Genomic DNA, 26,498 nt, shown 5'->3' with positions numbered 1-26,498 from the left:
CTCTCTCTCCCTTCTCTCTCTACTTCTGTGCACATCCAACAGACGATCCTACATTGCTGCATCGTCATCTTCTTCTTCTTCCTTCTTCGTAAAACACTGTAAAAACCCTCTCTCTCTATAGAGAAGAAATCAAGAGAGGTAAAGGGTTCCTCCTGGAGAAGGCCATGAACACCAACCCTCTCACTCTTTCTCCCTTCTCTCTCTACTTGTGTGCCTGATTTAGAGTTTTTGCCCTTACAGGAGGGGGGTCCGGGGGCTCCCTCCCGGCGCGGATCCCGCTGCGCGGTCAGCGGGCGGGGGTCCAGGGGGGGCCGCCCCTGGCGGGGGGCTCGGGGGGCAGTGCCCTCCGGACCAAAATTTTTTTGGGCCTTCCAACAATGATTTGTAGTATTATCGGGCTTTCCTACAGCAATTTGTAACATTTGTAGTGTCTTCCGTAAATCGCGAAACGCTATAGCGATTTGTAGTGTCTTCCGTAAATCGCTATAGCGATTTGTAGTGTCTTCTGCAAATCGCTATAGCGATTTGTAGTGTCTTCCGCAAATCACTATAGCGATTTGTAGTGTCTTCCGCAAATTAAGACCAACTTGTCAGAGTCATATCTCCCTAACCGGAAGTCATATTCCAAATTCGCGATTTGTAGTGTCTTCCGCAAATCGCTATAGCGATTTGTAGTGTCTTCCGCAAATCGCTATAGCGATTTGTAGTGTCTTCCGCAAATTAGGAAAGCCCGATAATACTACAAATGCTACAAATTGCTGTAGGAAAGCCCGATAATACTACAAATCATTGTTGGAAGGCCCAAAAAAATTTTGGTCCGGAGGGCGCTGCCCCCCCCGCCAGGGGCGGCCCCCCGCCCGCTGACCGCGCAGCGGGATCTGCGTCGGGGGGGAGCCCCCGGACCCCCCTCCTGTAAGGGCAAAAACTCTAAATCAGGCACACAAGTAGAGAGAGAAGGGAGAGAGAGTCAGAGGGTTGGTGTTCATGGCCTTCTCCAGGAGGAACCCTTTACCTCTCTTGATTTCTTCTCTACAGAGAGAGAGGGTTTTACAATGTTTTACGAAGAAAGAAGAAGAAGAAGATGATGATGCAACAATGTAGGATCGTCTGTTGGATGTGCACAGAAGTAGAGAGAGAAGGGAGAGAGAGTGAGAGGGTTGATGTTCATGGCCTTCTCCAGGAAGAACTCTTTGTTTTCTTTGATTTCTTCTCTAGAGAGAGAAAGAGTTTTACAGTGTTTTACGGAGAAAGAAGAAGAAAACATGTTTGTCCTTTTTTTGAACAGAAAAAGAAGAAGACTTTGAAGAGTCAACATCATCCTCGACTTTCTGGATGAAGGACATGTTTGTCCTTTTTTTGAACTATTTGTTTTTTCTTTTTTGAATGAAAGGCATTTTTGTCATTTTCTCAAACCATCACTTTATGAGAAGAATAGCAATAAAGGGTACTTAAGTCTTTGCAACAACACTAGAGTCCGATGCAAAGTTATATCAACATACACGGGAATACGAGCCCCATGTGCTTGTATACGTGGTGCTCATTCAAAGCCCCGAACACAGACGTGGGATTCAGTGAATCATCGAGGGGGAACATATAACCTGCTTTGGTATTTCATTGCATGGATGAATGGTGTTCGCTCTGATTTGTGCACTCTTCCAAATGTGACAAATCAGAGATGCCTAGGGTTTGGAGCCTTGGACTTTTCTGTTCCCACAACCCCTTTTTTTTCTTTTTCTAATATCGTGGAGACTTTTTTTTTTAAAGGCAAACTGGGGTTAGGCAGACCCACCAGTTACCGTTGAACTTACCACTGGGTTTTGAACCTGCAACGTCCTACCACGAGGAGACGTGCACCGACAACTCCTACAAACCACGCGGAGCCCCGCCGTTGATAGTGGAGACTTTTCATTCACCGCTAAGAAGGGAAACACTGTCACGGGGGACTAGTGGAAGGAGATCGTTAATTGCAGTAACCATATTGGAAGAAGCAAACTAAGAATGATTTGAGAGGTAGGAGAACAAGTGTCTTTTTCTAGTTTTTAGAACAAACGTCTGGTGCGGGGAAGTCAACTATTCATCTCCTACAGAAAGGGGCCTATTGCAGAGAAATTTGTAAAGGGTCAACCCCCTTATCTTTTTTTTTTCTTTTCATTTTTTAAAGAGAAGATGACTAGAAAAAGGAGAAGGAAGTTACGGCCTTACGGGTAAACAAGCTGTGTTTGGGCTGCTTGGGATCAAGTGTTTTTTAAAGCTTGATAATATATAATAATATATGCAAAATACAGAACCCGTTCTCCTCTTGGTGGAAGAAATTCCGTTAGCGTGCAATTCCGAAACAAATTCTTCATTTGGTAGTTCCAATTTCCTGATTTTTGAAGTTCGAGGTACGACGCTCATCTTTCGTAGCTTTCTTGCCTATTTAATCGAATTTTGCCACTCTATGATGATCACGGTTTGGTAAAATTTTTACCCATTATTATTTTTCTTTAGTTTTACATTTTTTAGTTCATTTTATGTGAAACTTATTTATCCATTTATTAATTTTTCCATTGTTCGTGTGAAGTAGTCCCAGATTTGCCCAAGGGTTTGTTTTGGTTTTCGTTCTGTTGGGTAATTCTCAACGAAATTTTGCGAAATGTGGTCCTTCTATTTGATGCCTGCGTACTGTTTGACGAAATGTCTCAAGAAAATGAGAACAGTTTTGATGTTTGATTTTGCGCAAAATGGTCTCTTTAAGAAGCGTCTTGTTAGAGAGTACAGTATAAAATTTCTAACCAATTCGGGCTTCAAATCTTGGAGAGAATGTCTGGTTTGCATAATTACTAAACGCTTTATGGGATTTATGCGTGGAGGCATTTCATTGTTTCTAGGACTTGCCTTCTTTTCTTTTCTTGTTTTTTTCTTGAGTGCAAAATGTTATACTGAAAATAGCTTAGAATTTCGACTTATATATGTCAGTGTCATGTGAAATATCTGATAAATAAAAAAAAGAACTAGTACTGTAGTACATGATTTTCCTTGTTCTTCGCTTAGTGGCTTGATGGAAAGATAGGTTCTTTGTTTAGCTGATAGTTTCTTCACTGTTAAAAAGCTTATAGTAACTTGAAATTGTTACTTTTTTTAGGAAGTATTTTACAATCTTATTAAAACTTTAGCAACATGATTTATGATTCAGTTGTTTCTATTGTTTCTTGCAAACTTGGGAAAAAATCTGACTTTGAAGTGGTAGCGTGGTGGCTGGAAATTCTGTTTTATAAAAAATTTACTGATTTAATGCTTTTTGTTTAAAAAGTTCCCCCCGTCATTATTCACAGGTAGGCACTCAATTTAGCGGAAAGTCTTTTGTTTTTTTTCTTGTTTTACTTTATTCTAGTTCAAAACCCATCACATGATTATTAAATTTTAAGCATTAATGGTGAACCCATTGCATTCTTGTTATCTTGGTAACTAGTGGTAGCCTATGTCACATGGGTGCGGCACAATTTTAAAAATTTTGGGCACGGGGACTCGGCTATATATATATATATATATATATATAATAATATATCCTGTGTGCATATATGTGGATATTGTCTTCAAAGTTTGGCACCAGCATGAGTGTTTTTATAAACTTTGCAAATTATACTTTTGCCCTTGCAGAAAGGAGGGGTGCGGGAGCTCCCCCGGCGCGGGGGGGCGTAGGGGGGCAGCGCCCCCCGGATTTTTTTTTTCTGGGGCTTATGTTTGAGACTCATGCTATATATATATTTTTAAAAAAATATATAAAAAGATCATTTTTTTTGTTTTTTTCCCTAAAAATGGATAATTTTTGGACTCAGTCAACGCTGACCGAGTCCAAAAAAGGATGGACTCGCCCTCGACTCATTGACCGAGTCCGACTCGGCATTGACCGAGTCCGGGCCGAGTCCGAAGCCGCACCCGTGTCGGGGCGTGTCGACTCGGGTGCGACTCCTCCCCAGCCGAGTCCGTGTGACATAGGTGGTAGCCTATATCATATTCAAGGAAATACCTTGTTCTTGTTTGTTTGATATGTTCTATTTTGTGTTTTCCTTATGGTAAATCTTAGTTGGGTTGCGTTAAACCATGGAAGCTGTGACTGCATATCGTCACCTTCTCAAAGTTGTTGACAAACACATAGGTAAAGAAGGAACTAGAAGGCATTTTAGAGACTTCATCATTCAGGAGTTCAGGAAAAACATCGGACTGTCGGATCAGGATGCTATTCAAAAGAAGATAAAGCTTGCAAAGGATTACACAGTTATGCTTAATAATGTGCACCATCATAAGGTACTTAGGAACTCCATTATGATTCTTTCTCCCAGCTTCTTTCCTTTTCTTGATGTTTCTATGCGACTTTTTCCTTGTTATTCTTCACGTTTCATACCTGATAAACTTTTATTTCCTTCTGAATCTTGCTTGCCTGTTTGTTTCACTCAATCCCGTGGAAAATGAACCCGTTTTCCCATGGTGGCTGAAACAAACGGTTCCCTTGTGGGGTCCACAGTTTCATAGGAAACAACTTTTTGTATGAAAGTCCTTTCATGAGGACATGCCTGTCCCCAGGAACCAATTTCCCACCCTGCCATGGTCATTTCTCAAAGGGCATGCCTTTCATATGAATCCGTTCCTGCCCATTGAAACAAATGGGCCCCTCCATTCCTGCCTCAGGATTCAGGAAGCAGGTTTGAACCCTGCATGCACCTCACTGCATGATAATGAGGTATAACAGCCATGCCTCAAGTTCGTTCACCTGAAAATTTCAATGGGTTCTGCAGGACCTACTGTTCTCTTACAACATCGCCGTGGATAGAACTGATGAAATGAAGAGAACGTTAAGCAAATCTGCTGCTAGTGTTGGTCTTCAGCTTCCTGATGTTTATCAACCTTGAGATGAGGCTGCATTCTTATTAACTATTCTGATCTCAGTTTTGAGATTTGGAATCTTTGGATAATTGAGATGCTTTAGTGAATTAATGTAAATGCTGTTGCAATTGTTATGTTCTCTCTGACTTCGATTTTGAACTCAGAGTTGTCGGTTAATTGTTGTGGTGTTTTGGCAGATAATTTAAACACTTTTGCAAGTATTTATGTTTTGATGTGGAATCAAACTGCACTTTGAGCTGGCTATCTCTCTTCTTCCTCTTGATCTTCATGACTAGCCTGCTTAATTTTCAAATGCCACCACTATTTTATCACCTTGTTTTCTCCTGGAGAGAATACCATGTTTCAAACCAGGGCTAACTTCATGGCCAATGGGTCCCAAGTAATGACAGCAATCAAACCTGCCCAACTGTTGTATCTTTGAGTTAATTACGATCTCCAGTTTTAGATGCAAAAAATATGTAAAATGGCTTCCCAACCTTGGAACCAAGTTGGCCAAGGGGTTTGTTAGATCTTGGGTTTTCTGCTCACAGAGGTCTGCCTAAGTGGGTGGGTGCTGCAACTACAAGCATGACTAAAGTTAAATCATGGTCTTGACCTAGATGTCAATCGTAAAATTTGTGCTACTGCTTGGTAATCAAAACAAGGAGAGAGGTTAATAATAGTGTCCAATAAAAAACTTTTATAATAATGATATTTTATGCGGTTAAAATAATCAAATACAGAAGGGGTGGTCCTCTTCCATCTAACTAATAAACAAGCCGTGGCTCAAAGTCTGCCAAATCAACAGATCCAGATTCAACCGGAGGCATTACATAAGTTGCGATGAGCTCAGAGACTAGAGCAGCAATAAGGGGTATTTTCTTCAAGTTCTTCAGGAAAACAGGATCGTTGCTGTTGCTAACAACACTCAGCTGCGTGTTTATCTCGACCATCCTGTCCAGCCTCCTCTTGAATTCTGGGTTCTCCACATCCAGCACAGCTGGGAAAATCCTTGCCGTTGTCCGGTTAGTCTGAAAACAAAGACAAGAGATGAGAAACTGGTCACAATAATCAGATTTAACACGACTTAGACTATGAGAGCAACGGTATATAGATCAAATGTATACTAAAATGGGAGAGAAGTTGGATTTCCTGAGGGAACCAGAGGAGCAGGGTACGGTGGCGTTTATCAACTGAGTTTCAATTTCTTTCTGTTTTCTCTTTTTGGCTGAAGAGTTGATGTGGCTAGGATATATTAAGGTTGGCTCAGGTTCCTTAGTTTTTTCAGCTTGACCAGATTGACACTGGTTAACTTGACTCAAACCACATTGCCGTCTGAGCCAACTCTGGTTTCTGAAACTTTGATTTGTGCTTGACTAGAATGTGCAACATAATGGAATGTGCTTACCTCTATGATAACATGCATGTCGAATTCCTTTGTGTTAAGGCCTAAGCCTTCATAGAAAGCAGTCCTCTGGCAGTCATTAAGGTACATTGTCACGTACACCTATATCAGAGAAGAAAGCTTTCAGTCAAATGATGTCTGTGCATATATCAAATGCGTGTGTGTGTGTGTGTGTGTGTGAGAGAGAGAGAGAGAGAGAGAGAGAGAGAGAGAGAGAGAGAGAGAGAGAGTCTTCTCAATATGTTCAGAACTGTCACAGGGATTTGGCCAACAGGGTGCCGCACCTGCGTCGACTCGACTCGGGTGCGAGTGCGGCACCCGGTGACGCCACCTAGGGTTATAACTGTCCAAAATGGACTCAGCCAACTTTGACCGAGTCCATTTTGGACCCAAAATAAAAAAAAAAAACTATGAAAGGGGGTTGGGCGGGGGATTGGGGCAAATCTCCCTCCCCCTGACTCCAAATGCCTCCCCCCTTCTCCTCTCCTACTCTTCTCCTCTTTTGGCAACTGCAAGGTATGTCTCTTTCTCTCTCTTTCTTCTTCTTCTCTCTCTTTTTCCTCCTCATTCTCTTCTTCTGTCGGTCTAGGTTCAACTCTCAACCCTGCTGGGTTGGATTCGGCTCTTATCTCTGAGTTGTCGGGGCTGGGTTCGACAACCCTGCTAGGCTGGGTTTGGCTCCCAACCTTGGTTGTCGAATCCAGCCCTGTTAGGCTGGGTTCTAGGCTGTCGAACCCAGCCCTGTTAAGCTGGGTTCGGCTCCTAGCCATGGACTGTCGAACCCAACCTTGTTGAGCTGGGTTCGACTCCCAGCCCTAGCATGTTGAACCCAACCCTTTTCGGCTCCCATCTATGGGTTGTCGACATCAGCAAAAATGCAAAGGATTTAGTCTTTGTTCATTCTAATCTTTGATTACTTTTGTGAATCAATGATGATGTACTAATTACTTTATTAGTTATTTGATTATTTTTTTAGTTTTTTTACTTAACATTTTAAAATTTTAATTATAATGCAGACAAGGGTCATCCAAATTTTGGAATGTAAACCTAGAGGAGTCTGACTTAGAGGGGGAGAATGATTTCAACATTATAAACATGGACTTATTTGAACCTAGTTTTCTTTCTTATGATGAATTTGATGATGAAAATAAAATTATTAGGATCATTACCTCATCGTCATATACATTATATGTAGGATATACTTTTGGTATGTAATTATGCATTGTTTGCTTCTTTTATTAGTATAATTTACTTTTTTTTCTGTTTTACTTGTGTGATTGTTTTCATAATATATTTAGATTGATTTGATTGTGGTGTTAGTTTTTATTAACGAAGAATAAAAGTGTAGACTGTTGATTTGATTTATTGCATGCATGATGAATTGATGATATGATAATTGCTTTTTATTTCATTAGTGTTTAACCGTTAAAAATCATATATATATATATATATAATTGCCATACTCCCACACCCAAGTTTTTATAAAGTGCCGCATCTCCACACCTGTGCACCTGCACCCACACCTATGTGGCATAGGTTCAGAAAGTTGTGAATATTCCCATTACAAGAGAGAGGACTTACAGAGAGACAGAAGAATCTCGCCCATAGTTTGGACTGCCAGTCATTAAGAAATTGAGGCTGAGCTTTCATCAGTGCAGAGAAGAAATCACCATGTCTATTCTCATCTTGACACCAGTTCTCAAAGTACTTGAAGATTGGATAGACTTGGTATTCAGGGTTGGCCTTCAAGTGCCTGTAAATTGTGATGTATCTCCAGTATCCAATCTTCTCAGACAGGTACGTGGCATAAAATATGAACTTTGGTTTGAAAAATGTGTACTTCCTAGCCTTGGTCAGGAAACCCAGATCCAATGACAGATTGAAATCAGCAAGACCCTTGTTCAGGAACCTGCAGAATTTTGCACAAATTGAGGGGAGAATGAGAGAACAAATTTTCTTTTCTTGGTCGTTTGAACCAGTAAGAACAAAACTTCATGTTAAGATTTTGTACCCTGCATGCCTGGCTTCATCCCTTGACATGAGTGCAAAAATCTCTGCAATCACTGGATTGGTTTTCTGTAAAGACAAAACATAGTAAGTGAAGATTATGAAGTCACACTATTGTCCAACTCTTTTTTTTAAGAAAAAAAGGAGTTGGACGATACCATGTGCACATACAGTGACTATATATATGTCTCTCTATGGTTTAGGCTATTTTATCTGAATGGGGTTTTGCTTTTTTCTTTTTCTTTTCACTAATCTCTTTTCTCTCACAAGCTTTGGGCGGTCTTGAAATATAGAAAAACAGAAACATCAAAAGCTTGAAATATAAACCAGAACAACCCAATTGGTGAAATGCTAGTAAATCAGAAAAACTTATTTAAGCTTCATTACAGTAAGAGAAAACAGAAGAATTAATGGTTCATTTGAACAGCACATGAAACTAGTTTTAGCCAAAATTTTATGTACAAATTGCAATATACCCTTATAATCATCAACTATTGTGAAAGTGCCCCACGTCAAGGAGGTGTAGGTTATTCTTTGAAAGGCATACAGAATTTCTGGCTTAACTCCTTGCGGTATAATAATTTCTCAGCACAGGGAATAAGGACGTAGAAGAACCAAGAATGGACCAGAATGTAAAAAATTAGCTCTGGACTTTCTAAAGTGACAATGATGCCCTCTCAAGTCCCAATTGAACAAAGCTCAGAACCAGTTGGTGAAGCAAAAATTCAAAATCACCCTTTTACAAAAAAACCTACCCAAATTATAGCAACGAGTGTAACAGATAAGTAACGAACGGTGAAAAAACCAGTGCTGGCCGGAATTCAGCAGAAACCATACCAGAAAAGAAAAAAGAAAGGGAAAATTCCGGTGACCCATCCAACAATCGGACAGGCCGATCGACACCACCGGTATTGACGCACCTTGAGCCTGCGGCCGAGCTCCTTGTAGAGGAGGAAGCCAGAGAACTCCGCAGTGCACGACCGCTCGAGGAACTCGACGAAGATGCTGCGCAGCGGTCCCTGCATCTTGTCAGCGGCCTCCTTGAACTCCTTGTTCCTGACAAAGTGGGTCTGGTTGTAGTCGGTCTTGAACTCCTGGAGGAGGGCCTCGAACTCCTTCATGTTGAGGTTCTTGTTGATCTCGGTGTTGAAGAGGGTCTCCATCTCTTCAAAGTCTGTAGTATAAAACCTTGGTGTGAGGAGGGTCTCATTGATCTGGGTCTTCCCCTTCTTGCTGGTGGGTCTCTCCTTTGTGGGTGGTGCAGCACTCATCCTGGGGAGGCATCTGGTATATGTTTTTGGGGTGTGGCTGAATCTGAAGATGGCCTTGGTGGTGGTGGTGGTGGTCTCTGGTCTGAAGGAGATGGGTTTCAGGAGAGCCATCTCTGCTGCCATTTTTTTTTTGGGTGGACAGTGGAGAAGAGAGAGTTTTGGAGGGTTAAAATCAGAAGGATGGAGAGGTGGGTTTGAGGCTCATATAGAGTGTAGAGGCAGCAGGGAGTGGATTTGAGGATGTAAGCTTACAAGATAGCAGGAGGGTTGTGATTGGTTCATTGTGATTGAATCTCATCCTCTGAAATCTCTTGTTTTTTTATCTTGTACTGATACGTGTTCTTCAGTTTGTGGTTTGGAGGTGTCACAAGTGACAAGTGGCGCAGATTCATACTTGAAACTTTATGAATTTTGTACTTCACTTTTGGTGAATATTATACGAGTATAACGAAGGAGAGGAGCATAGACACGTAACATAGCACACGATTTTTAACTTGGTTCGGATACGAAGGATCCTACTTTCACGGTAACTCTCATAATGGTAAGGGACGTCCTTAATTACCGACTATTTATAGAGTTACAAGATAGAGTCTTTGTATGACTCTTGAATCTTTAAGGTCCCAATGAGACGTTTTTTTATCAAAGTCCTTGTATGGCTCTCTTTGATTTACAAGAGTTCCAATGGGGCATTTTTTTATGGGATAAGACTCCAATTTCTATATGAGGTCCAACACCTTCTTCCTTAGTGGTTCTTGTTCTCTTGGACTCACGGCAGGATTGAGACTCTTCATGACGTGCGATTCTTGGTTCCGAGATTTGATTTAGGTAAAAGGTTTGGATCATGACCTCTAACAATCCTTCGCAAACACGTGTTGGGATGGATGTTAAGTTTGGAGCGGAGATATCGAAATCGTGGAACATGTAGCGGTTTGGTAAGGACGTCTGCTAGTTGGTCAGATGAAGGGATGTGTGACACTTGCAAGCGGCCCTTGGCAATGTGATCTTGAATAAAGTGGATGTCAATCTCAATGTGCTTACTTCTATTATGAAGATCATGATTGACAACAAGATATGTGGCAAAAACATTATCATGCTAGAGAGTGGGTGAGACCTAACTGGAACACAAAGTTCTCAAAACAAGGCATGAACCCAGAATATTTTTGCAACATTGACAACGACCCTATACTAGGCGTCTGTGCTGAAACAAACCACAACATATTGCTTTTTGGAGCTTTAAGAGATAATGTTAGGATCAAGAAACACTGTATAGCCAGAAGTGGTTTTTCTATCATCGATTGAACCAACCCAGTCAATATATGAGAAAACAGTGAGAGGCAGATTTAGACAGTCATAGCAATAACCCAAAATGAATGGTCTGCTCGAGATAACACATAATACACTTCACAACACTCCAATGATCAACAATGGGTTATATATATACTGACAGACCCAATTGACTGAAAGGGCAAGTTCGGGACAAGTGAGGGTCACATACTGGAGAACACCCACCACACTGGTAGAGAGTAGGATCGTGAAAGGAAGGCCCATCGTGAAAGCCAGCCATGGGGTGCTTGTTGGCTTAGCACCAAACATAGATGTTCGGTGTAAAAATGTACTTGCATTGAGGAAGTAAGAGGCTATATGCAATGTGAACAACTTTTATGCCCAAGAAATAATTTAAGGGGCGAAGATCCTTCAACTCAAAGATCTGACTAAGTCGTTGAATAAGAGGACAAACAAATGATTAAAAGTTGTATGTGACAAGAATATCATTAACATGCACCAATATGTATTCCATTAGTTGTGGTTTACTCAAAATAAGAGAGCGGCATTTGTCTTAGACTCCATAAAACCATTGACCAAAAAAGCATTATTGAAATGTTGGTATCATGCTCAAGGGACATGTTTGTGATTGTAAAGAGCTCGATTGAGTTTGCACACATGGTAAGGAAAGTGAGAATCCTTGAACCCAGGCGAAGAAAAGCATTATGAACATCAAGTTGGTAAACCTTCTACTGCTTACTAAGAGCCCTATAGAGAACAACACGAATAGTGGGAGGTTTGACAATATGACTAAATTTTTCAAAATAATCACCTTCTTCCTCATGAAAACTTTTAGCAACGAGATAGGCTTTGTACTACTCAAGAGAACCATTAACTTTCCTTTTAATACAATAAATCCATTTGTAGCAAATAAGATTCTTTAAAGAAGTGGGAGGTACAAGAGTCCAAGTGCCATTCTTAACTAAGGCGGAGAATTCAGTGTGCATGACATCACGTCAGTGAGATTAAGTTGAGTTTGTTTAAAGGTAGTAGGTTCAATATTGGTGAACAATTCATTCATGAGGGCAATATATAAGGGATGCTTGGTGGCTTGGAACAGTCAGGACTTAAGGGTACCATCTTGGGCACTGGTGGTCATTGGGTGAGTTCGAGGAGGCGGGGCAAGGATGGCCGGAGTAGATTAGGGTGCAAGGGCAAGTTCGACGTCAACAATCAATGGAGTCCCAAGTGTAGAAGAAGGAGGAGTGGACGTGAGCTGCAGTCCTGAGATGGGGTGTAGGTCCAAGGGAGCCACATAGGGAGGTGGGGCGGCAACAAGTGGAACATGGATCAGGTGGGTCCCTTGGTTAGGTTTATGCATAGGAGATTCATTTTGAAAAGAAAAGGATTCTTCATCAAAAATCACATGACGAGAGACAATCACTTTTTGGTTAGTGGGATTTAGACACAAATATCCATGGTGAGTAGAACTATACCCTAAAAATATATGCCGTGAGGACTTATAATCTAATTTGTGGGCTCGATAAGGTCTGAGGTAAGGGTAACAAATACATCCAATTTTTTTTAAACCGTGTAATTTGGTGCTTATTTAAATAGGACTTTAAGATGAGACTTAAGATTTAGGTCAGGTGTAGGTAAGCAGTTAATCAAATAAACACAGCTGGAAAAGACATAAGGCCAAAACTGGGTTGAGACATGAGCGCGAGCCATGAGAGAGAGGCCGATTTTGACAATGTGGCGATGTTTTCTCTCGACTGATCTGTTTTGCTCTTGTGTATGAGGACATAAAATACAATGTCCAATCTCAGAGATTTTAAGAAATAGATCAAGGGCCTTGAATTCTTTACCACCATCAGTTTGCAAAAACTTTATTTTTGTGCCAACAACGTTTTTAACGTGTGCGTTTAACTTTTGAAATATAGTAGCCACATTAGATTTATTTTTCATAAAAAATATCCAAGTAAATCGAGAATAACCATCCACAAAATCAACACAATATTTGAAGCATTGAGTACCAAAAACAGGGGTAGACTCCCCCATATCATCAAATATCAACTCTAAGACTTTAGAAATCTTATGCATGCTATCACTAAAAAGAAGTTTATAGTCAACTTGACTAATGAACGGCAAACTGAACTTGGAAATAACTTGCTAGACGGTTCTCAATGCTGAGTGACCTAGCGGATAATGCCACTGTAATGTAGTAGTTCTCTCACCAACATGAACCTCCTTACTGGGGTTGAGGTGGATGTGTTACAAACCATTCTTAGCCATTTTTCACAGTTTTTTTTTCTCGATATCAAATCCTTAACATAACAGTGAGACAAGTAAAACTAAAAAATAACATTGTTATCTTAAGTAAATCTTCAAACAGATAATAGTTGTTTCCTTATTTGAAGAATATGCAATATATCTCATGAAACAAATTTAGTTTCAACATTAGATAAAATAGAATCACCAATATAAGAAATATGCAAACATGTCCTGATACCAACTTTAACTGTATCGATGCCTTGATAGTCAGAATGGAGCTATAGCGAGTTCAAATCTGGCATCATATTATTTGTAGACAACTTAGAACTTAGAAAACATTGCAAAGTAGTTGGAGCGAGTAAGATACAACTTAGCTCAGGATTCACGCTTGAAGATGATGTGAAAGGCATGATGCCAAGGTTAGAGCTTTGATACCATAAACGAGTATAATGAAGAAGAGGAGCACGACACATAGGCACACAACACATGATTTTTAATATGATTCGAATATGAAGGATCCTACATCCATGGTAGCCCTCACCTCAACTCTCACAACTGTGAGGGACGTCCTCTATTGCTAGCTATTTATAGAGTTACAAGGGAGAGTCTTTGTATGACTCACTTGGATCTACAAGAGTCCCAATGGTACATTTTTTTATCAGTGTCCTTGTATGACTCTCTTTGATCTACAAGAGTCCTAATGGAACATTTTCTATGATTGGATAAAACTCCAATTTCTACATGAGTTCCAACACCTTCTTCCTGAGTGATTCTTTTTTTCTTGGACTCTTGGCAGGATTGAGACTCTTCATGATGTGGGCCCTCCAGGCTATTCTTGGTTTCAAGACTGGATCCAGGTACAAGGTCTGAATCGTGAGCTCTAACAAATATAGCCCAATGTTAAAATCCTTTTGGTTGATTGTGGTTACTAATAGTTAGATTAGTACTCCTAGTTAGGCATGAGCTTTTAGTGAGCTCTACTCGTTTGGGCAACTATTCAGGTGAATCGGCCGATACCCATACTCAAGTGAATCATTCTGAATCAACAAAAAATAATTAAAAATATTACATATCAATCAAAATGTGACACATGTTAAAGCCATTAAAATAGTATTAAAAAATTAATTTTATTATTTTTATATTTATTAAAAATAGCCAATTCAGGTCACTGCCGTATTGATTTTCTGCCGATACGATATGTATTGGCCGATACTGACAACACTGGGAGGATCAGGTGCAATGTGATTGCACACTTTTTAGTGTGCTGCTTCACCTGAACACCCATCATTTGACAGGCAGTACCTCAGAGATAGGGTTGCAAACCGGTTCAGAATGGTGCTTTTGCAAATTTTGGCTGTCCCTGATCAGATACTATCCAACTCCTCAATGTATTTTCTGATCCAAAATCTGAACCATTTTGCATCTCAACCCAGACATGGTGGGTGATCAAGTGGAGCAGCACACTTAAAGTGTGCAGTCTTGCACTTGACCTCAATTCATATAAAAGGGTGTTTGAATACGTTGGTGTAAAAACATCAATCCCCTTTATATAGCAGGGAGTATACCCAGTTTCATCTTTGTGGTAAGGGGCATGCACTCACGGGTTTTGAACTGGTGACATCCGTTTAGCTTGGTGACATTCACAAATCGCCTTTACTAGATGGGTGGAGCCCTCACGGGTGAGATCTTGGGATTTCATACTGTCTCAGATCCGAGATCCAAGGCATTCAAACGCAGCACAACTGAAACCCCTCCATTTGTATATTCAATTGTTTGTTTGCAGTGTGGCTGCAATCGTCCATTCAAGGGCCAAATCACCATAAATCTCCTTTTACATCCCAATAGAGTAAGCACTGATTATTCAGGGAGATGGAATCACCGATAATAAAAAAACTATATATTGTGATTAATCTCCCTTTTTTACAGACGTTGCACGCACGCACACACACATATAATTTTTTTGTAGGTAATGATTTATTTTGAATAATGATTTGGAGTATAAATTTTATGGTGCAGTTGTTTCCATTTTACCCATCCTTACCCAATTTAGGGTTTAAGGAAATTAATACAAATATGCACAGAAAATTAGCATAAATACATAATATCATTTTTTCCATCAATCACGATTTAGAGAAAAATAGACCAACCAAGATTGATTGGTTATTAATCTAATTAATCACATTCTCTCCATTATTACAGCTCCCATTTAAACATCCAGGACAAGCACGATAGGGGTGTCAACGGTCCGGTTGGGTTTGGACCCAGACTTGGCCCCATTTTTTTGGGGTTTGGACACGGGTCTAATCAGACCCACCATAAGAGAAACCATATCCGGACCCAATAAGAACTATATGAACCAGACTCGGGCTATACCTAGTAAAACAATATTTTTTATCACTTTTACATTGAAAAATTGCCGGTCTTAATCGGAACTCGGGTCAATCTCGGGTCTGGTATAAAATTTCACAAACTATACCCCGCTTCATGTATTAATCGGTATTTATCACCATACCCAGATGCTATAGGGTTTGGTACGGATCAGGTCTGGGTAAACACGATTCATTGACACCCCTAGAAATTTGGTGTATACCAGAATGTCCATCGATATAATCTTTTGTTGCTATATAGTACATACACTGGCATTGGTATCCCTAGCAGCACCGAACAGTCCAAATTAATTGAGAGCTAAGTATGGGCACTGATGACCTAAAAGTAAAACTTTTGCATAAGATTCCAACTTATCTTGCTGACTGTGACTTTCTGCAGCCTACGAATGGGTCAGGGTTCAACCAACATGAATCGGATATCAGCCAGACTGGTCCAATTTGAAGTCAGTGAAAAACAGTGTAAACTGGTCCAACTCGAATACTGTGGGTGAAAAAAACCGCTAGGTCCAAGCTGGGTGTACTCCCCACCAACCATAGGCCAGCCCATGTACAGTTGGTGATGGGGTTTTCCCTTGACTTAGCCACGAAAAGAACAAAAAGCCTCGAGGAACATCAGGACAAAGAATTTAAATTCCAAACCACTATGAAAAGGGAGCGGATCCTGTCAAACTCTGGGTGCAATCTGACCCGTGAAAAGATCAGGTGCAATATGATTGCGCAAATATTTATGCATTAAACACCTGATCACCCTCCATTTCGAGAACAGCACTATCAGTTGTGGGGCCCAAGCCCTGAAATTTTGTGCGATGTGATTGCACTCTATCCGGACTCATCTCACCCAGCTTTTACGAGTGAGACACACATAGGGGTGGGGTTTGTGGTTGTAAACCCTGGGTGAGATTGCTAATCTCCTATGAAAAATGGATGGCTATGATTTGTTTCCCATGGATTGACCAGCATCTACGCTGTCAAACATCACCAGATTTTTTTAAGGAAAAATTGGATTTAGAGGCCAATGTTTTTGCCCTAATTTCAAATATGGGTCACAAGTTTCTGAAATTTCAGTTTTATGCCAAACTTTTCCTGAAAAGGCCTACATTTCCTATTAAATCATAAGTCAAATTACAACAATGACCTTTGATCATTAAAAGTTCAGGAGTTCAAACAGTTTACCTTTTTTTTTTTTTAGGACGAGTACTTTCCAATTTTTCAAGGAACATTACAAGAAACCAAAAAGGACTCACATTTTCCAATAGGGTGTTGACATGAGGTCTCTATTTAAAAGATGTGTGACCCATATTTGGAATTATGGGCAAAAGGTTGGCCCCATGTTTGAATTGCTATGGTTTGAGTGATTTCATTTGTGTTATTGTTTGAATTTTATTGAATGTAATGTTTGAATTGTTATTGTTTGAATTTTGTTGAATGTAATGTTTGAATTGTTATTATTTTGCATTGTTATTGTTAAATTTTGTTGTATTATTATTGTTTGAATTTTGTTGAATGTAATGTTTGAATTGTTATTGTTTAAGTAATTTTATTTGCATTGTTATTGTTTGAATTTTGTTGAATGTAATGTTTAAATTATTATTGTTTGAGTGATTGTATTTGCATTGTTATTGGTATTTTTTGAATTTTGTTGAATGTAATATTTGAATTGTTATTGTTTTATATGCAATTTTTGTAAAAAGATTAAAATTTTAAAACTAATACAAAAATTATTTTTTGTAGGTTTAAGGCCTATAAAAGCGACATTCATATGTCACCATTATAGGTCTTAAACCCGTCAAGCCTATAACGACAACCATGATGTCGCCATTATAGTATATAAAGGCGACTTCATGCTTGCCGTTATAGGCTATCACGAAATTTAATTATCGTCGTTATCTCCTATAACGACGACTATGAAGTCATCATTAAATGCTAGTCACTATTATAGGGTCATTGCCATTATAGGCTAAGTCATCGGTATTGGGATGTAACCTTTAACGATGACCTATAATTATCGTCGTTATTTATCAACAAAGGCCAAATTTAGATGACCACTTTTTGTCATCGTTATAGGTCTATAACGACGACAAAGAGAGCAATAGTGGTGCCTATCATTGCTGCTATTGACCCTCATTCTTGTAGTATAAAAAAAACCTGAAGCTTTGTTAATGACTAACAAATTATTATTACATTTATATTACAAAAAACGACTGTATTGTATAGAAAAATGTCATTTTTTGAAATGTCTTACAATTTTCAAAATCTTTTTGATATTCAAAATTACAATATTCAAATATAAAATAATCATTTTAATCTTTGCATGTGCTAATTTCTCTCAGATATGCGAATTTTCTCTCAAATATGTGCTCAAGTATTGCATTCAAGATCTGTGATAAACTGCCACTGATTTTTAACCTAAAAAATAAGGATTTTGAAAAACAAAAAAAAAAACAAAAAAATTAGACAAAAAAACCTTTTCAATGACACCTGATTCGCTGAAAAATGATAAATGAGCCCTGAGATACAGTCTCAACAACGTTTCTAAAATAGGAAATGAACATGCATGATTGCGCCTATCCTGATTATTGTATACTATGTTTTGACTAGTTGCACTAAAAATCTAGAAAAATAATAAAAAGGACAAAGATAGATCAAGGTGTTAGCTTTCCAACGCCATTGAGATTACCTTGATCTGATGAGCGGTTTGGAATAAACATCATTTGGAATATAAACTTTTCAGTTATTCTTATTTGTATAACATATTTTTATTCAGGTCTTAGAACTAAAAAACGAGAACCCTAGACGGGTTTTCGGTTTTGACTCAAAACAGTAAAGTTATAGGCCTATATCTCAACTTTTCAATGATTATAAAACATATATTTTTGATGTCGGATCAGAAAGATACAAATCTATGAATAGAGAATATTTTGCAAAAAATATGCGAATATGTGAATTTTCTCATATATATGTGAAGTTTCTCTTATATATGTAGATTTTTTCCTAAACATACAAATTTTCTCATATATATGTAGATTTTCTCAAATATATATAGATTTTTTTTTAAATATATGTGAAGTTCTTCCTATATATGCAGATTTTCAACTAAATATATGTGAAGTTCCTCCTATATATACAAAGTTTCTTCTAAACATGCGATTTTTTACAAAAAATATGCGAATATGCGAATTTTCTCATATATATATGTAGATTTTCTCCTAAACATGCAAAATTTCTCATATGTATGCAAATTTCTCTTTAAAAATATGTGAAGTTCCTCGTATACATGTGGATTTTCTCCTAAACATGTAAATTTTCTCATATATCTATAGATTTTTTCCTAAATATATGTGAAGTTCATCCTATATATGTTGATTTCGTCTTAAATATGCAAATTTTCTCTTAAAATATGCAAATATGCAAAAATTTTCATATATATGCAGTTTTTCTTTTAAACATGTGAATTTGTTCCTAAATATAAGTGAGGTTTCTCATATATATGTGAATTTTACATGTTTAGAAGGAAATCCGCATATATAAGAGAAAGTTCACATATATTTAAGAGAAAATTCACATTTTGAAGAGAAAATCCACACATATATATATATATATATATATATATATATATATATATATATATATATATATATATATATATATATATATATATATATATATATGAGAAAATTTAGATGTTTCCAAGAAAATCTGCATATATAAGAATAACTTTATATATATATATATGAGGAAATCTGCAAATAAATAAAAAAATTTATATATTCGTATATGTTATGCAAAACAGTCTATGTTTTCAGACATGATATCTCTGATTCGATGTCAAAAACCTGCATTTTTATAGTCATTGGAAGTTTAGACATCTGCCTATAACTTTACTGTTTTGAGTGAGAACAAAAAACCCTTTTAGGGTTTTCGTTTTTGAGTTCTAAAACCGGAACAAAAATATGCTCTGCAGATAGGAACAACCGAATAGTCTATCTTTTAGAGGATATTTTTTTCAACTACTCATCAAATGAAATTGATTTTTATGACATTGAAAGACTAACACCCTAATATATATTTATTTATTTTTAAATTTTTTATATTTTTGGCGTAGGTAGCCAAAAAATAGTATAGAAGAATTAGGATAGGCGCAACCACACATGTTCATCTCATGTTTTAAGAATGTTGTCAGGGTTGTATATCAACACTCGTTTATCATTTTACAACGAATAAGGTGTCACTAAAAATGTATTTTTGTCTAGGTTCTTTATTTTTTTTGTGTTTTTTCTAAAATCTCTCATTTTTAGGTTAAAATCAGTGACAATTTATCATAGATCTTGATTACAATACTTAGGTACATATTTGGGAGAAAATTCGTACATGGAAAGGTTAAAATGGTACTTTTACATCCAAATATTTACGATTTTAGCCATCAAGCAGATTTTGGCAAATTGTGTGGTTTTTAGTAAAACACATCATTTTTACTGTACAATATGATCATTTTTTGTTTATATTACGTGTCACATACACTAATATCCTATCGGCTATTCCACATTTTTTTTATGGCATGCAAGTCCGCCCTGGATGGATAATGAAATTTGAATAAGATGATTTCTTGAGTTAATCTTGTTTTACTCCCTTTTAATCCAAATATTAAAAAAAGGTATTTGTCTGTGTTGGTCATTTTTTAATAGCATGTTTATAAGGATGTAATCAGGTTTGATTCGGGTTAGATCTAGACATTGTCGAGTTTGACTTAATCGGATCTGACCTAATCCAATTTGGATTCAAAGTCAAATGAGATGAACAAAACCGAATTTGGATCTGACTAGCTTAAAATCTGATACTTACACATAACTAGTTTGGATCTTAGTCAGATTCATACTTAGATTCAAATGCAAACCTAATATTGAGACCATATTTGATTATTCATCTGATCCAAATTTGGCTACCAAATTTGACTAATCCAATTCAGATTTGGGTTGATTACATTCGATCAGTTGACATCCCTACATGTTTTGAATTTTACATATATACAACTGATAAGTTTTTAGTTTTTCGCTTGTTATTTGAGCAACAAGGGTTAGTTGGTTTTCTTGGCCTGGGGTAGGGATGGCAGTGGACCGGGGGACAACGGGGCCCCACCCCATTTGGACCGGGGATGAAGGGCATGAAACGGGGATGGAGGCGGGGATGAAGGTTAAAATCTATCCCCGTGTGGGGATGGACTTACGCTTTCCCCCGCCATGCCCCGTCCCCGTCTCAATCTCCGCCTTTCTCTGCCCCGCCCCATCCCATCCCCAATCCTTTAAGGAATGACTATAGACCGAGGGGAAACGGGGCCCCGCCCCGCCTCACCCCCGTTTGGACCGGGGATGGAGGACATGAAACGGGGATGGAGGTGGGTGTGGAGGTTAAAATCCATCCCCGTGCGGGGATGGAGGGGGGGATGAAGGTTCAGATTTTGAAACGGGGCGGGGGTGGAGACCTTGTCCTCCGCTCTGGTCCACTGCCATCCCTAGCCTGGGGTAGCTACTCTAAGGTTATAAGTAGGGATGTCAATGGGTCGGATTCAGGTCGGATCTAGGCATTACTGAATCAGACTTAATCGGATTTGGAGTTAGACGAAAAATGATAGAACCAAATCCGGATCCAACTAATCCCAAACCCATTATTGACACTTAATTGGATTCGGGTTATAATCAGATTTGGATTCGGATTTTAATGAAAAATTAATACCATATCCAAATAAAATTTTAATCGGATCCAAATTTGGCTGCCAAATCCAACTAACTGGATTCGGATTCAGGTAAGATATTGGCTTACCTTCGACCCGTTGACATCCCTAGTTATAGGCACTTGAGCAAATATGTAAACTGGCTGGTTTAGGTATTATAGAAAATTAAGAGTATTTTAGGGCAACCTTTTTTGTTTTTTTGAGATTTTCCAAACAATGGAAACTATCAACGAACAGAAGTTGGTGGGTTGTCCAAATCCAATACACGCCTATTGAAATCAAATTGGACATCACGTTTGGTCGACACGTCGGGTGCAAATGGACTGGATTCTGTCAGACCTCTGACCCGAAACTGATGTATTATAGATCATAAATAGGATATGAATTCTGATGGTGTGTTTGCATGAAATTCCGATGCATGTGATTGCACTGTTTTGGATCCAGATTCGAGTTCAGATCAACCCCATAAATGTAATCTGCATCCTCGTCAGAAAAAAAATGTCTGAACAAGCCTCGTAGAAGTTCTAGTTGGATCGGTTCTTTGGGTCAATCCAAGTTTGTCTACACACGTTCACCTTGCCCGCCATGGTAGGGAAACGGGTCATATTCAGCTTGGATGTAAGCACCACTTAATCCAACTTAATCAGATTTAGATTGGCACTTCAGCTTGGACAAGAAAAGCTAATTCCAAATCTCAATCTACTAGATTAAATAGCTAATCAGATCTACCTTTTACGTATAATGGATTAGGATATCCATCATATTTGGATGTAGAACCCTGTACCGATTCCAAATTATGTTTACTCTACCAAATCCAAACGGATTCCGTTCGTCGGCTACCCGATCCAAATCCAAACGGTCGACATCCGCTCACCACCAGTGCGCAGTCGGTGGCACGTGCGAGCTTCCTAAATGAGACTTTCCGACCATGAGACACTTCTATTTCGACTCCTGTAGGTGTTTGCCTTTTAATCTCAAGGGTTTTCGGACATAACCCTCCAATTACTCGTCGTTCTAGCTTTCCTCTCCTCCTTGCGTGCTTTAGTTCAGACATGAGGTATGGCCCTTTCTTTTTTTCAATACCCATTTGTTTTTTTTGCATGAATGATTCGTTTAGGTACCTTTGTTCTTTATATCTCTGATTGGTTTTGTTGTTGGAACTATTTTCGGATCCATTGTATTAGTTCTGTTGATGTTGATTATGGGTTTCCCTTCGTATCCATCTTTTTTTTGGCTGAAATTTGTAGTTCAGGTTCTTAGATTGGCCTTCATCTTTGATGTGGGAGTTTGATATTAGTTCTTTTTTTGAATCTTTGAACATGTGTTCTCCAATTGAATTTTGTTATGATTTATGATGTTGGTTGATTTTGTTTATGGATGCATGGCTTTTTATGTTTCTCTTTTGTTATGATTTGAGGATGGTTGTGGGGTTTCTGAATGTGGGGTGCCTGCAAAAAACATTTTCTGCCACTGAATCGTTGGCTTCTAGTTAGGTTCCTTATGGTTGGATATTGTTTCTTTTGTTCTTTATGGTTAGATATTGTTTCTTTCTTTTTTGTCCTTCTTTTAGTGATCTTTCCATGTGAGTTTTATTGGCTTGTGCGTGCTTATTTTAAGTTCTAGATGGGTTTCCTCCAGACCGTCTTCCTTTTCTCCCCTGCCCAAAATGATGATATTGGTATAGACTATTGACGTTTTTTAGTGTGATTTTGGGGTAGGATCAATCTGTTTGTTTGTCTTCAAAATGGTAGTCTTCAAGTGTCTCGTTGAGGCCATGAACGGTTTTGGATAGGAAGTTGTGTTCTTCTTTCATCAGCTTCTTTTGTTTATTTCATACCTCCTCCGATTGTCTCTGTCTAGGCTGTAACGAGCTCACCGAGCTGAAGCCTGGCTTGGTGGCTTTGGAACGACGCTCCGCCGCTCAATCGTGCTTGGCTACGGCAAACTTGGTTCAGCTTGAGCTGTTCTTTATAACAATGCACAGGATATGAGAGAGCAAGATTTGAATCAGAGATCTCTCTTTTGAAAGACGAGAGGATGGCCACTAAGCAGAATTGAATTGGAACCCTAGAACTTGTACAACTGCACAAATTTCCTTCTTTTTCGTCGTATGCTTGATTAATTGCATGTTTTTATGGATTTACTTTGTTGGATGAAGAAGCTGTTATACTTGGGAAGATCCTCTAAAGAATTGAAATTTAACAAGCACATGGGTTTTCCAACTGTAATTGATAGAAAAAAATGACATTCTTTGTGCAGTCGGCATCCTTCGGTGAAGTGGGCACAACGATCTGATAAGCTTTTTGTTACAGTTGAGTTGCCTGATGCAAAGGATGTAAAGCTCAAACTTGAACCTGAGGGGAAGTTCTTGTTTTCTGCAACTAGGGAGAACATTCCCTATGAAATAGATCTCGAGTTGTTCGACAAAGTCATTGTTGAGGTAGTTAACATTATACATGCAACTTCAAAACTACTAGTTTTTTTCACACAAATTTACCTTGATTAGAACTTATGTCTTTGTATACTATAGAGCCTTTTAGAACTCTACATATTATTTATGTTGGATGTTATGGATAAGGCAGCTCGAAATCTCGATGTACTGATGGACTAACAAAATACTTCAGGAAAGCAAGGCCAATGTTAGTGCGAGGACCATCTTTTATGTGATACGTAAGGCAGAGAAGAAGTGGTGGAGCAGGCTTGTGAAGCAGGCAGGCAAAGCGCCGGTGTTCCTGAAAGTAGACTGGGACAAATGGATTGACGAAGATGATGAGAAGGGTGAGACTTGTTTACTTTTGTGTCTTAATTTGTGATCTCCCTTCCTTGCAGATTAGTTTGGTGGTATGTTTATCGGGTGTATGATCGTTTCTTTCAGGTGGAAGTGACATGGATTTCGGTGACATGGATTTCTCGGTATGTTGTTGATTCATGTTTTACACATGCTTAACGAAGTAGTGTTCTTCACAAAATCGAGATTTTAGGCTCTGTTTGGGAGCCGGTGTCAGAAGCGGAGATGGGAACTTCCGGAATCCTCGCTCATCTCTGCTGACTGGTTTGGCATAGTTGGAAGGGCAGAGGAGATCAGAACGAACTTGGAATGCTCTGCTCGTTAAATTTTTCGGAGTTCAACAACACCCTTCCGAGGATGTTGTTGTGTAACTGCACTCCCATCTTCATCCTCATCTCCATTCCTGTATCCCTCCCAACTCCGGCTCCCAAACAGAGTCTTAATGGTGATATTACCTCCCCTTGTGTGCGTGCGTGCCCCCCCTCCACACACACACACACACACTCACACCTGCCTGCCTGCCCACACAAGCCAGCAAAGAGATGGCTCTTCTTGAGCTGCCTCAGTTGCATCCAGTTTCTTGGTCAAGTGGCTTGGATGTGCCATATATAGCTGCTAGCGTGGAAGGTCCACTGGCCTTTCTGGTGGTATCAATTGATCTTTATATAGTGGTTGGTTGTATCATTCAGTGTCACCAATCTCGGTGCTGAGATTTTCTCAACGAGGAAAAATCTCATGATAAATTAAAATTTGTTTTTAAAATTCTCACTCTTTATCTTTGTATTGCAGAAACTGGGCTCGGGTGGTGATGATTTTGACATGGATCTGCCAAAGGATGATGAAGGTATTTTTCTTTTACAGGCCCTTCCCATCTTACTGTTTGATACAAGAGCTTATGATACCATCCTTAAGACAGGAGCAAGTTCCATAACCACTTTAGTTTTAGGGGTTTGATGCCCTGCATCTTCACTTTCCTTTAGCCCCAATGGGTGTTGGCGTAGTGGGGTGGGGCCTTGGCTGCTAGACGGGCAGTCAAGGTTTGATTCCCATGGGCATTGCCCCTCTGCAGAAGCCAACGAGTAGCATAGGCCTGGGGGCAGGGGTCCTAGCCTCAGAGTTTTGTGCTGCTAGCATGACAACCTTAGGTATGGCAGGCTGAGCCAGCGCGACCAGGTCTTCGTGCCGAGTGCAGTTTCTTTGGGTTATAAATAAAAAAAAGTTCCATCACCTGTACTCCTACCAAGAGATTGATGTGCCCAGTACTAGGGTTGAATTGTAACTTGGATCATTGATAGGGCTATAGGTGGTCTAGTTAGCTTGCATTAAGAACATAGATATGGGTCAGGTATTGGAATATGATCTAGGATCAGGATCCATCAAGGAAGTCTTACTAAACAGATAATCCTACCAAGTCAAGGCAAGATGAGGATCATGTGGATCCCATAACAATTGTCCATTGTCCATTTGACCAATTCTCTGGATTTGTGGCTAGCCTTGTGGTGGCGTTGTGCAGGATTTAGGAGATGCTCGGCATTATTCATCTCTGGAATGTGGTACAGATGTGGTACTTCTGTTTACGGTGACACGTTAAAAGGAAAACAAAAAACACTATTTTCACAGCCATTTAAAACATTAAATGCCACCAGTATTGTTTCTTGTTTTCTATGAACTTTCTATCAAACATATTCAAGGGACTCCATAAGTTGGAACTAGTTGAAGACTTAATACTGTTCGTGCTTGGAGGTTTCATTCTGGTTACAGAATCCTATGGATCAACTTGTTCCAAGCCCACGACCAATTGGAATACTAATTGGATTGCCTATCTGCATATCTCGCTTTATGCATTTCCATCCAATGTTGCATTGTTTTTTTCCAAGTAACTTGATGGTAACATGTCGAGTGCAGGAGACAAAACGGAAGAGCAGGAAATCAAGGAGTAACCGGTTTCAGCGACTACCAAGGCTTGAGTGTTTTTCGGTTGACCATAAAAAAATGATGTTACTATTTGTCTTGTAATGCTTTCTGCGTCTAGAATGCTCGTTTCTGTTGTGTAAAGAATTCTATTTTGAGTTTGGATATCAAAGAGTTTTGGACAATGGCTTTTTCCTGGTGACAGTTGTGGTTTTCTTTCATCTCCTACTGCATGAATCTCCCCTCTCTCGCTCTCCCCTTTCCATGGTGACAGTTGTGGCATTTTCATTTCTCTCTCTCTCTCTCTCTCTCTCAAAAAACGAAAGGTGGGGAATGAGTAAAAACCATTTGCGAGAAACCATCCGGAAGTAGTGGAGAGGAAGGAAGAGGAGAGGGGGGAAAGAGAGATGAAGAATAAATAGTTCTTTCGAACATTAGTTTTGTGAAGGGAGGGTCTCTCTCAAAAACGAAAGGTGGGGAATGAGTAAAAACCATTAGCGAGAAACCATCGGGAAGTAGTGGAGAGGAGGGAAGAGAGATGAAGAATAAATAGTTCTTTCCAACATTAGTTTTGTGAAGGGAGGGTCTGTTTTTCTAATAAAAT

At 39.1% G+C, this 26,498-nt stretch overlaps 3 protein-coding genes across 4 annotated transcripts; 2 read left to right on the top strand and 1 right to left on the bottom strand.

Moving 5' to 3' along the window:
- The first annotated feature begins 2,319 nt into the window (after positions 1–2,319).
- Positions 2,320–5,104, top strand: LOC149836450 (uncharacterized). The gene is made up of 3 exons (XM_090005352.1): positions 2,320–2,384; positions 4,067–4,287; positions 4,776–5,104. Exons 2-3 carry the CDS (start codon positions 4,084–4,086, stop codon positions 4,887–4,889), a joined length of 318 nt encoding a protein of 105 aa, XP_089861478.1. The 5' UTR covers positions 2,320–2,384; positions 4,067–4,083; the 3' UTR covers positions 4,890–5,104.
- A 457-nt stretch (positions 5,105–5,561) lies between these two features.
- LOC149836449 (magnesium-protoporphyrin IX monomethyl ester [oxidative] cyclase, chloroplastic-like) lies at positions 5,562–9,760 on the bottom strand. The gene is made up of 5 exons (XM_090005351.1): positions 9,196–9,760; positions 8,280–8,344; positions 7,850–8,177; positions 6,272–6,370; positions 5,562–5,894 (listed from the first exon to the last, which is right to left on the bottom strand). The coding sequence occupies exons 1-5, from the start codon at positions 9,667–9,669 to the stop codon at positions 5,631–5,633; spliced, it is 1,230 nt and encodes a 409-aa protein (XP_089861477.1). The 5' UTR covers positions 9,670–9,760; the 3' UTR covers positions 5,562–5,630.
- A 12,377-nt stretch (positions 9,761–22,137) lies between these two features.
- Positions 22,138–26,098, top strand: LOC149836448 (co-chaperone protein p23-1-like). 2 transcript variants are annotated; one of them, XM_090005346.1, is made up of 6 exons: positions 22,138–22,252; positions 23,455–23,635; positions 23,820–23,973; positions 24,071–24,108; positions 24,773–24,827; positions 25,889–26,098. In XM_090005346.1, exons 1-6 carry the CDS (start codon positions 22,248–22,250, stop codon positions 25,921–25,923), a joined length of 468 nt encoding a protein of 155 aa, XP_089861472.1. In that variant the 5' UTR covers positions 22,138–22,247; the 3' UTR covers positions 25,924–26,098. The 2 variants fall into 2 exon arrangements, with proteins under 2 accessions (XP_089861472.1, XP_089861471.1); XM_090005345.1 differs by lacking the exon at positions 25,889–26,098 and having other exon boundaries at positions 24,773–25,066.
- The last annotated feature ends 400 nt before the right edge of the window (positions 26,099–26,498 follow it).

This window comes from Nuphar pumila, chromosome 5 (assembly GCF_984573655.1).
Source record: "Nuphar pumila chromosome 5, dmNupPumi1.hap1.1, whole genome shotgun sequence".
In the NCBI taxonomy this organism is placed as follows: domain Eukaryota; kingdom Viridiplantae; phylum Streptophyta; class Magnoliopsida; order Nymphaeales; family Nymphaeaceae; genus Nuphar; species Nuphar pumila.
The sequence above is the reverse complement of the archived record's forward strand: the minus strand, read 5'-3'. Positions and strand labels throughout refer to the sequence as shown.